The following is a 12513-nucleotide window of genomic DNA, read 5'->3' as shown; positions in this document are numbered from 1 at the left end:
ACCCTGCACACTTTAAAATGATTGTGAGCCTACCGATACATCTTATATAGAGCTGCTTATCGTATTTCATTTAAGGTTTAAAGAGGTTTGGACAGACCACTGATGTACTATCATTTTCTTTTTTTCTCGCCAGAAAACTCATTTATGTTTTTCTATTGTTTTTGTGTTTTTGAAATTTTTCGATGTTTTTGGATTTTTAAAATTTGGATTTACTCCCCCTAAAATCAACAAACTACGATAAATTTTAAAAACACAAAGGTATTTACAAAAATGATTTCCCGATGTCAGATTAACTCATGTTTTACCTCAATGCCGTTTACCAAAATTAAATTAATCCGAAATGATTTATCGAATTTTGGAAAAATCAGTTGGCACGTCGGTAAGCGGTGTGGACCATGACAACATTGACGAGTTTCATATTGAAACAATCACGTGTGAGGTGATATTTGAGATCAACGTGTCTGGCCAAAGAGTGTTGTACGAGATAATAATTCAAAAAGTAGCTTAAATATCGACAAGTATAGGAGAGATTAGAAATTTAAAACCGTATCCTGCAACTGCTTCGTGCATTGCAAGGAATCTGATCGCTCTCCCAAACTAGATATCCACCCGGTGTGGATTTCAAGGTCGATTTTGTAACTACTGAGAAATCTCTTCATAGCAACAAGATCATAAACCTTTGGGTCCGGTTGGTCTTCCACATTGCACCAGCGAAGGTCTTTGACTTTCTCTTTGAAAAGTAGTGTGCGGTTGTTCAATCCATGCCAAGGCATACGCACACCCGATTGGTTTGTTCAACAAACACATTTTCTTCAATTACACCGTGAGGAAATGTACACTGCACATTCATTTTGTTGATTTTGAACATCAGACGTGCTGCAGGTGCGTACATTTTGATTTTAATCTACCCCTGGGGACCTGATCAAAACCTTGAACAATCACACTTTTGGAATGATTTGCATTTTCTCGAAGTTATCAATTTCTTTCAACAGACAACTCTGTTTCCCTTTTCTTCTTCTCTCCATCAAAGGCAACAATATCTTTTGTCGCCGATCTTGTGCATGAACATTCCACTATCAATAATCCTATGACTATCGAAAGTTCCTCCTGGAACATCCTACACACTCACTCAGATATTAGTTGGAGAGGGGGACCCAAGCCTTCATAGACTTGGGTTGCCCCTGAGAATCAAGAAATGTAATTTCAATTTCCTGATGATTTTCAAACACAACACCTCCCCCTGAACTTTCACCCGATTTAGGTTTCCAAGTTTGTTTTTGTTTACCAGATTGAGTTTTGTAAACAGATTTTGAAACTTCTGGTTTTAATGATTGTGGTGTACTTGGTTCCCTGTTGACCGATTTGTCTTCAGATTTTAAAGCTTTTTCAACAGCTTTGATGTTTTGACGTCGTTGTTTCGTTTCTCATTCATTAACAGTTCTTTTATCATGTTTTGGTGAAACGAGACGACGTTGAGGGTGAACCTTTTCAGGTGGTGCTTTCTCAACAAATTTCTCTTTTAGAGTGTTTGAGCAGTTCTTAATGATATGCCCAAACTCCCCACATTTAAAACACGTTCTCCTTTCCAGAAACTTAGGAGACTCTGATCGACCAGCAGATGTCGAACCCGTAGAACCTGAGGTACTTGCTTTTTCATCACACCCATTTGTATGTTGAGTGTAATTGTTTTTACTGTTACGTTTTAAAATCTTGACTTGTTGGATAAAATCGGTGTTTGATTTGCTTTCAAAAGTCTCAATTTTATCAGTACCATTTGATGCTACAAATTTAACATCATTGCTTTTCTTCTGATAACGAGCTCCTTTTGTTTCATATTTTGATTTAGAAACGTTAGGCCTTTGAGCTCGTTGAATGCGTTGTTTGCCCTTAGGAGCAAAAGGTTGTTGCTTTGTTGGTGATTTTTTACTTCCAAATTGTTTTCTGACTTCGGATTTTGGAATGGGATCACATTGAGTTACAACAACTCCAGGGATCGTCTTTCCCAAAAATTTGCTTGTATTATCTTCAAAAACTTTATCAATCAAAGATGGATTGACATTTTTAATTGGAAAATCGTGATCTGAATAGATTTTAGAATCACCAACCAAAGTGTACACATTATTACTCGTAATGGTAGACACAGATTTCTTGTCATTCTTGACAGGATCTATCACTTGTTTGACAACTTGTTGCACAACAGGAATAGGAGGATCACAAAGAATATGATTCTCAATTGGAATTTCTATTCCCTTCTTCTTATCAAGTGATTCATCCTGGTCATTCACATCTGATTCTGATTCATCATCAGACGACTCATAGTCCTCAATGATTGGAGGACTTTGTTTCATAGATGTTGAAGTTTCTGTTTGCTCAGATGATGTACTTGAAGTACTGTCCGATTTGAACCCTAGGCCAGTAGTAACTTCCTTATAATCAAGAGGCACACTGGGTTCAAAATGAGGCATATCCTCTTCATCAGGCATTCTGGTATAGTTGTGTCTCAAAGGGGACGGACACGACTTATACCCAACACCTTTCACATTCCCTTTCATCTTTTGAACATCTATGATGTGATCAAGCACATATCGGGAGTTAGAATAACTATCCAATTTGAGCTTGATCGCATCATGCTCGCATTTGGCAACGGCTAGCTCTTTCTTTGTTTCCTCAATGATATTAATGTAGTTATTAATACCAATTTGTTTGTTGAAAACAGTTTTTGTTAATTTGGAAACACTTTTCTTTAACGTTTCAGTAACATCTTTAAAATCCTTTTCGTTTCGAGCTAAAGCCATGTTTGCCTCTTTGCACTTTGACAGCTCAATCACTAAACTTTGATTATGACTGTGAACCTTTTCAGATTCCTCTTTCAATTCTGCACACATTTTATAAACACTAGGAGTAGGAGGATCAGAATTTACCTGACTTGTCGAGGCCGAGACATTCGCCATAAAGGCAGTCTGATAAGAAAAAGATCCATCTTCAGAATTATAATCTCCCGCATTCGAGCTTTCTTCATCTGAACTCCCGCTATAACCCGAGCTATCATCACTTTCAGAAAACTCTTCCTTGTGAACATGCTTGATGTGATTGATGATTTTTGCATAGCATGCGGTTCAACCTCCTTGATCATTATCTCTGAATTGTACAGACCAATTACACCCTTCATCAGCTTGAGCAACTAATGCTCTGTTGGTGTTTGAAGGTCCAGACTGGTTCTGGTTCTGATTATTCTTCACCGCTACTATCCTTCGTTCACGATTGTCTTGATTTGCATTAGAAGTACCCGTCTGATTTCTGAACGGATTCTGATTGCCTTGTTTGCTTGGTCGGGTGCACTCACGTTTGAAGTGACCCTTTTCGCCACAATTGAAACAAGTTACCGCATCCTTATCAAAACCGTACTTTGTATCATTTTTGCCTTCCAAGCTTGTTCTTCCAGTTCGAGTCATGAAATCCTTTGCCCTTCTAATAGCACTTGCAAACGCCCACTTGATATCCATTATCTCCATTTCATCATGGTCTATCTGCTGATAATCTTCATTGGTCATATTGATATTTCCAATTTGACCTGCTACCAATCCACAATAGGAACTGAACATTGTGTTGAGAAGTTCCAAATGTTCCTTTGCAACTTCTACACCGACTTTTGAAAGATTGGAAGTATCAACTCTGATAGTGTTGGTGTTTTGGGGTGAAGGATTGTTGGTATAATGTGCTTGTTGTTGTTGTGGTTGGGCTTGTGGTTGGGGTATGGATTGTGAAAGATAAGCACTTTGATTCCACTATTGTTGAGTAGTGGTAACTTGAGGTGGAGGTTGGGATTGTGAAAGATAAGCACTTTGATTCCACTATGGAAACGGAGATGAGCTTGTATTGGACACAAACGTCGTTTGAAGCTTCGGTTGCTGAATGGAACTAGGACTAGCTGAAGGACCAAAACCAGGCAAATACATTTAAGTGTTTTGAGGAGGTGCAATCCTTTTAGCTTTCCGAATTTCCTCTTTGTTCTTGTGCTCCAACTTCTGAATGAATTCATAGAGAGTGCCATTGGTTGTGTCCATAGCGCCTGTATGCTTTAGAAGTTCAATGAATGGACTCCACTTAGGAGGTAGAGCATCAGCAAACCGTGCAATCATTTCCTGATGAGTTGCAGCAACATTATAAGAACACATTTCACTAATCAAATGATAAAAGCGAGAAGTCATATCATTTAGAGTTTCATTATCCAAGAATTGAAATGATTCAAACTCTTTCTTTAATAAATCATGGCGTGTCTTTCTAGAAGCTGCATTTCCTTCTCCTCTCGCTACCAATGCATCCCATAAACCTTTCGTGTTCTCACAATAAGAGAATTGATTAAAGATGTCTTTGTGAAGTGCTTGAGTGAGAATAGCATACGCGTTCTTCTCCAGATCATATGCCTTTTTGTCGGCTTCTTGCATATTATTGAAAGTTGTCGCATTTGATCCTGCTTCTTCAAGAGCTTGATTATATTCAGAGGTGAAACACGTCCGCCGTTGAACGTAATTATGGAAACGACCCTTCCATGATGGATAGTCGTTCATGTGATTTAACTTTGGCGGGCGATTGTTGCTACCCGTCTCACTCTCACTAAGCAATAGATTTTGAATGCTTTGATTTTGATTCGACACCAATGCCCATTAACTTGCACTTATTGACTGTTGTTGTTGAGGTATGGAATTCATTAAATATGCGGCCATCGAAGTCTGATTCTGATTTTGACCTGGTTGTGGGTCAGTACTCCAATCCCATGGACTTGTACAACTCATGATTGGTGTATGAAATTGAAAACTTGGTCACACACTTGAAAACAAACAGTTAAGATAGATTTGCAACACTTCTGTTTAAAAATTGAACAAGTTTCGACGAAACCCAAAGCTTAAACAATTGTGCGATGAAACTCTGATGTGATTTTGTTCGACGAAACTTCTTTACATATGAAAGACGAAACTCAGGCTGAACTATGGTCGACGAAACGTTGTTAAATTTACTTAACGACGAAACTTGTAAATGATGTTGGCCGACGAAACTGGATTCTGATTTAGATCGATGAAACTCTTGTGATGATATTTGGTGACGAAACTCAAAGGGGTGATTTACAAAGCTCTCTTATCAATGACGAAACATTTATGATGAACAATAATACTTCGACGAAACCAAGGAGAAGCAACCTGTGACGAAACTTATGGAGAAACAATGATATGACGACGAAACTTTGTCCTTTTTGGGCTTCTGATCGACGAAACATGGAGAAGCCCAATTCAATTTGAAGCCCAACTCAATTTGACAAAACCTGATTTATATTATAAAGTCGACGAAACTTCTTATTCCTTCGTCCACGAAACAGAAGGGATAAGGTTGCAAGAGTTGGTGAGATTGGTTAGATATTTTTCAACATTGCCTTATCTCTTACTGACACACTCAAAAATTTTCAAACTTGACCATACTTTTCTTACCAAACAGCATGTCTTCAACAATACTTTAATAATTTTCCTTTTATCTTTTAAAATACAAAATAACCAACAACTAATACAATACTTCACGTAAGATCAAAAAGTGGAAAATATGAAGAACACTTCGAATTTCTGATGAACAAACGATGAAGGTTCAAAGATTCCAGCCACTGATGAAACCCGAATTCGCTTAAAACTTTCACTAAAAACCCTGTTTAACACGTGAACAATCAACTAACAAGGTTTTTAATAAAACTTTTTAGCAAAACAAGCAAGATACAAACAGATTTTAAGCACTTTTTCCAGAAAATATGAGTTTTTCAAGAACAAGATTTCCAGAAAATCATAAAAACAGTTTCCAATACTTGATAAAAGTCCAACTATGTTTGATTTTAAACAAGGATAAGAGCCAATGCTCTGATACCACTTATAGGTCCCGAAATCTGAGGATAGATAACGAAAAACGAATCCTTGTTTATCACAAACACGATCACGGGTGCGGAATCCCCGTAACGATGCCAAATCAAACACAGTTAATAACGAACACAGTATAACCAATGAAACGCAATCTATTGATTAAATGGAATGAGAACCAAGATCAACTGATACACACACAGTTTGACAGAATAACTCTCAGGGTATGCTCTCATCCGGGTTCAAAAGTGAAACCAGAGAAGTGTTTATATAGCAGCCTGGGCCTTAACTACGACGAAACACAAATGGGCTCGACGAAACAACATTGGGCCAGACATTTGGGTCTGAAGAAACCCAACAGTCGACGAAACTAGAGAGTTTCGTCATGCTTTTGTCCTGTAGTGTGATGAAACTCTTTGTTTCATCGTGTTTTGTCCTGTAGCATGATGAAACTCTTTGTTTCATCGTGTTTTGTCCTTTAGTGTGATGAAACTCCATAGAGTTTCATCATGGGAGTTTCGTCATGCCAGGGAGTTTCACCAAGGCAATGTTTGGGCCCAAGTGAAGTCAATGCCCAAAGAAGTCTTGGCCCAAAGACTATATAAACACACATACAGACAACTAAATATGCAACATGCACAGTCATTTAAACATTACAAAACAAATGAGATAAAGTTGTCGGACCCAAGTAGGATAGGAGGATATCCAACTTGGTCTTCATTCCGTGAAAGTGTCGAACCGAACGTGCTGTGACCACACAAAAAGTGTATCAACAAGGCTCATACTTCTGAACCATTGTTCACATCATCAGATACCTCTACTATTGTGGTAAATCAAAGAAAGAGGCAAAAACTGACTGATGAAGAAGAGAAAGAACAAGAAGCTGTATATTTCAAAGAAGCTATCAAAACAATGGCACTACAGGATGGCAACTCAGCAAAGATTCAAGACATAGACAAACAAGTTCTGAATAGGCCACCATCTCTAAACTCATCAGCAAATAAACCTCTCTCAAGAAACCCATTAGGTTCAAAAATACTAAAGTGGATGTCTAATCAAAAGACTCATGTATTGACTCTGATTAGATCTAATGGTGTAGTGAAGCATATATCAAGGGAAGCAGCACTTGGCCTGGGTGTTGAAGATTTACAGGATCTCCTTGAGCTTACACTTTGCAGGGATGAGGATGATACAAGTTCCTTAGCTTTTGAATTGCAATTTAAAGGGCAAGTTAGGGAACTTTTGATGAGACAATAAAAATCCAGAATAATGAAGAGTTTTGGCATCATCCTTTCCAGGGGAACATTAATCCTTAAAAGTTAGTTACAACCACTATTTTCGTTAAAAATTTGATTGTTAAATGTTATCCACTGCTAAAAGACAATTTTTGTTTCTTCATTCTTCATGTTGACCATTGACTGACTAAACATCAGTTTTTCAATCAGTGTTGGGTATCCACTGATTGTTAAAAAACACCCACTGCTCACATTTTTATTCTTGACATTCATTGATATTGACCATCAGTAGTGTCCCTAAAAAACAGCCACTCACTTTTTTTATTGTTGATGTGGTTAATTAATTATAGAATTAAATTATCAAATGAAAATTAGAATTACAATGAAAAACACCCACTGCTCACATTTTTATTGTAATGATGTTGTATTAATAACAAATAATAATTAATATAACTAAGTTTCCCGAGCCCGGGAAGCAATCCTGGGTAATAACCTAGTATTTAAATAAATCGATTCAAAACGTTGTCTTTGACAAGAGCTTAAGAAGCGTCTTCTTGTACAATTTCTGCTACGAGAACTTGAACCGCGTCTCCTAGTGTGATCCTTCTTGGCTGCAAAAATGAACAAACTGATGTTGACGGTTGTGGCTGAGATACGTGTTCAACACGCTTCCCTTAAAACAAATTTTGCGCCTCTACTAAAGACGGCGCGTCTGTCTCCCAGGGTACAACAGCCGAAGCAGTTTGTACTGCCGGAGAAGGTCATGCGCCCAAGGTTACATCGGATAAAAACATAGTGTTAGACCTTCTGGAAATTAAGAATAGAAATATAGTTGAATCATGTAGAGAAACTTATCTCTATATGTTCCCAACATATGGGTCATCAAGTACTTCTTTTTCAAGGACTCTTCATGCATATCTTTATTTCTCATCTTCATGCATATTTACTCTTGTAGTTTTTATGCATATTTTTCTTTGTTTAAGGCTCCGGTGAAGGTTATTAATCGGATGGAACAATTTATGAGGTCTTTTTTATGGGGAGGGTCGGAAGAAGTGAGGAAAATGGCTTGGGTCTCTTGGGGTAAAGTTACTCGGAAAAAAGATCAAGGTGGGTTGGGTTTGTCTAGTCTTGAAGATTGCAATAAAGCGCTCGTTATTAAATGGTGTTGGAGATATTTCACCGAGCATCATGATCTTTGGCGTAAGGTTATTGACTCCATACACGGGTCTACTCGAAAGTGGGGTGCTCTTCCGATTAATAGCAATGTAACCGGTGTTTGGAAGAATATTGCATCATGGGGTAGCAAGATCAAGGTGGAAAGGGAAGGAGTTATAGGTATGATCAGGGGCCGAGTTGGTAACGGGATGGATATTCGTTTTTGGATTGATCCGTGGTTATGTCAAGCACCTTTGAAAGACTGTTATCCGGATCTTTTTGCTTTGGAATCGCATAAACAGTGTATGGTTGTGGATCGTTGTGAACAAGCAGATGGCACGTTTTCGTTTAAGTGGAAATGGAAAAGAAGTCTCGGGGCAAGTATAGACATTATTAATAGAGAAGATTTGGAAGCTAATTTGATCGGTGCCACATTTTCTAATCGGAGTGATGAGTGGGTGTGGAACGATGCTAAAGACAATTCGTTTTCGGTGGCCGGGGTTAAGAGATGGCTGTGTGGGAGAGGCAATGAGGAGAATCAATTCGAGTTTAAATGGTGCAAGTGGCTTCCGGAAAAGTGTAATATATTTATGTGGCGTGCGGTTCTAGATCGGCTTCCTTCTAAGGTCGCATTGCAAAGGAGAAACATTTTTGTTCAAGATATGGATTGCGTGTTGTGTGGAGAAGGGAGCGAGTCTATGGATCACATTCTTACCGGGTGTGGTGTAGCGGCGGGGGTTTGGTACGGGATCTCTACATGGTTTCGTATGCCAACTATATACGCGTTTACCACTAAAGATCTAGTGCAGGTGTTCGACCAATGTCGCATGTCTGGAAGTATTAAGGACGTGGTTCAAGGTATTATCATCATCACGAGTTGGCGCTTATGGAAAGCTAGAAATGATAAGATTTTCTCAGGCAAAGAAGCTAAAGTGGCAGACATCGTATCGGACGTCAAAGTTTTGGGTTTTCTTTGGTACAATAATAGAGTAAGAAAAGGTTTGATGGAATGGGAGAAATGGTGTAATTTTGATGTAATGTAACTGTATTGTCCGTTTTTCGGTTTCCTATTCCATCTTGGGATAGGTTGCTGTTGTGGTTTATGATATTTGCATTTCCAAAAAAAAAAAAGTTTTTATGTATATTCCCCATCAAGTTAGGCACATAGCCTACTTTTAATACAAGAGACATGAGGTAGAGAAAAGTCTCACTTAATTAGAGATTTATTAGAGACATAAACTCTAATAAAAACTAATAAATTGATATAAAAACTCTACTTAAGAGTTTATGTTTCATATGAAGAGTCTAGTACTTGATTAGTGATTTATTAGAGACATAAACTCTAATAAAAACTAATAAATTGACATAAGAACTCTACTTAAGAGTTTATGTTCCATATGAATAGTCTAGTAAATAATTATAATTTCATTAAATTATAATTTCACTAAATTAATATCAATTCATAACATCTAAATTTCCAACATAGTTTCGAGTGAACAATTTGTAGAGAGAGAAAGCTAGGTTTTAGATCTTTGTGATCTACACCAACTTGTCTGGGAGATGTATACTCTTTTGGTTATGTGAATTTGTGATGATTGAATGAATAAAAGAGTTTCTTCTTCTACACTTTCTCATCTTCTATGTTTTACGTCTTGATCAAGTTCAATGTTATTATATGTCATCAATCCAGGGGGTCACAAGACCTTTCAAGTCACGCTACGGTTGCAAGTAATTATTTAAGCATTCGTTGTTTTGTTTTGACGACGAAACAAACATAAAAAAGCATCAACCGATGATCTCTACCATAAGAACAACGATGGTGTTTATATCTTTTAATATGAGTGCGCGGTAATTAATTAAGCACAGTATGTGACAAGCCCATGATCTCTACAATAAGAACAATAATTATTGTACAACAATGTTACTTGTTTATATCAACATAATATGTTAATCTATGCTATGTGCAAGATGAAAGTGTAAAGGCTATATGATACATTGAAGTATATATGTATAAAACCAAAACAATGAGAAAAGTTTTTGTACAAAATCAAAAGTTAATTTAAACATACAAATAAACTTACATTTATAGAGCAACCAAAGCATAAAGTTTGGTTAAAGAAGCTCACTCTTAGTAACGGAAGGTAACAGAAATATAAACTATTCATTCAAATAAACCAAAATTTATAAGCAACTGACAAAAAAGAATTTTGAAGAAAAAAAATCTGAAATATAAAATAACAACTTTTAGTTATAGAATTAAATAATTATTTAATTCTAAACTAAAAGTTATTACTAAAAAATGTCACTTTCTGTTAAAAAAAATCAATGTCTCTAGTGGAACAACTAGCTATAATTGACATAACAAATGGTTGGAAGATCGAGAGAGCTCCATAATGATAATTCTCCATCAATATCATTACTTGCAGTACAAGAAACCACAGGCTCACCCTCAACATCCTTCTTTAGTTCTTCATCTTTCTTAACTGACCTTTGCATTTTGGACCTTTCTGTGGACTTTGAACCCCCTCCCAGTCCAAGTTTTAGCTTCAAACACTCAGGTATACCATTAAAAGCATAAAGAGAAGCTGAATACTTTCTCTCATACTTCATCCTCTTCATTGCTTCAGATATTGTCAATGGCTCTTCACCTTCATCGTTGTAAATTGTCTCATCTTGAATGGATTCAGATGCTATTTCTTGAGCTAGTTCAAATGGTGAAAAGTTACAAGTAGACTCGATTTCATCAATGAAGCTGAAATCAATCACACCTCTATCACCATCATCTTCATCATTGTTTATGTCACCACTTGAACAACATTGGGATGCTATGTGATGATCATAATGATTATCCAGTTCAAGATAATCATCTTTAACTGGTAAAGATGGCATTATCTCATCTGGGTCATTGAGAAAATCAGTAAAGATTGAATCTTCTTGGACCTCATATGATAATGATGACGTCATCACACAGTTATCATGGATATACTCATCTGGGTAGTTGAGAAAACTAGTAAAGGTTGAATCTTGGAGCTCATATGAGTCATTCACTTTCTCATGTTGCATCTTTTCATCATGATCATGGTTAAAGATTAGCTGAGAAGTGTTGTGAGATGAACCACTAGCACCTGCAGCTATGGTTGCTAAAGAATTATGTCTGGCTTTAAGCCTATGAAGAAGGATGTTGGTGATTTTGGAGGGAAGGGCAGGTGTGGTCAAAGATGGTTGACAAGAAGGCCAGAAGTTGGTTCTAGTATTGGCCCCTCTAAGCAAGCAAGCAGCTTCATCATAAGCTCTAGCTGCTTCTTCAGCTGTGTCAAAGGTTCCTAGCCATACTCTAATCTTCTGTATGGTGTCCTTGATCTCCGCCACCCATCTGCCCGAGGGCCGCTGGCGGACGCCCACGAACCGGTTCAGAGCCCGCCGACGGCCGCCTAGTGCCTGATCAGTTATGGGGTGTTCTTGATCACTAGTGAGTTTTCTCTTCCTAGCCATCTATGCCTTTTCGGTTTGGCAAATATATTAGTTGGTGATGTATATGTTATGAGTTCGGATGCAATTATATATACTTGGATGGAGAAAGGAAAGATGTTGTAAAATGAGAGCTAAATCTGAAAGGGTCTTACTCTTGTAAACACCTTTTTAATATTTATTTGTTTATTTTTGTTTTGTGTTCTTGGCCACAATATGGAAACATTTGGATGGTTATCTATGATTGGGGAGAAGAGAATAAACTATTTAACTTTTGTAATATTTATTTGAAGTTATTGCTTGACCTAGTCCAAGCGTGTGTAGTGTGTACACCCTAGCTTCTTCTTTTATGATCTCATTTTTAATAAATGCACTCTCTTTGTTTAATATGTAAATGCAATTATGTGTATAGCACAACATATTATTTCTATATATCCATCTCAATATGTAATAACTTAACCAACTGTATTATGTATCTGACTTGACCGCTGGAGACTTAAGTTTATGGATTTAGTATTGGGTCATGGTCTAACGGGCTCTTTACATGTTGCAGTTTCGGCAAAGGGTAGAGCTAGGCTTGAATAGATTTAACTCGATTACCACACACAATCCCATTATAATGTGGGCCAACACAACAATAATCAAGAGTAAATTGCTAAAAAAGTCCCTAACGTTTGTTCACATTTGCTAGATCCATCAAAAAAAAAGATTTTTTCTCATATAAACCACTAAGGTTTTAAAAAAAGTTGCTAAATCCATCCAAA

The 12513-nt window shown here is 37.2% G+C and overlaps 1 protein-coding gene across 1 annotated transcript; it reads right to left on the bottom strand.

Annotated features, from left to right (window-relative positions):
• Positions 1–10574: 10574 nt before the first annotated feature.
• Positions 10575–11778, bottom strand: LOC110867362. The gene has a single exon (XM_022116428.2). The coding sequence runs from the start codon at positions 11771–11773 to the stop codon at positions 10625–10627; it is 1149 nt and encodes a 382-aa protein (XP_021972120.1). The 5' UTR covers positions 11774–11778; the 3' UTR covers positions 10575–10624.
• Between the last annotated feature and the right edge of the window lie 735 nt (positions 11779–12513).

The sequence above is a fragment of the Helianthus annuus genome, chromosome 7 (genome assembly GCF_002127325.2).
Source record: "Helianthus annuus cultivar XRQ/B chromosome 7, HanXRQr2.0-SUNRISE, whole genome shotgun sequence".
Taxonomy (NCBI): Eukaryota; Viridiplantae; Streptophyta; class Magnoliopsida; order Asterales; family Asteraceae; genus Helianthus; species Helianthus annuus.
The sequence above is the reverse complement of the archived record's forward strand: the minus strand, read 5'-3'. Positions and strand labels throughout refer to the sequence as shown.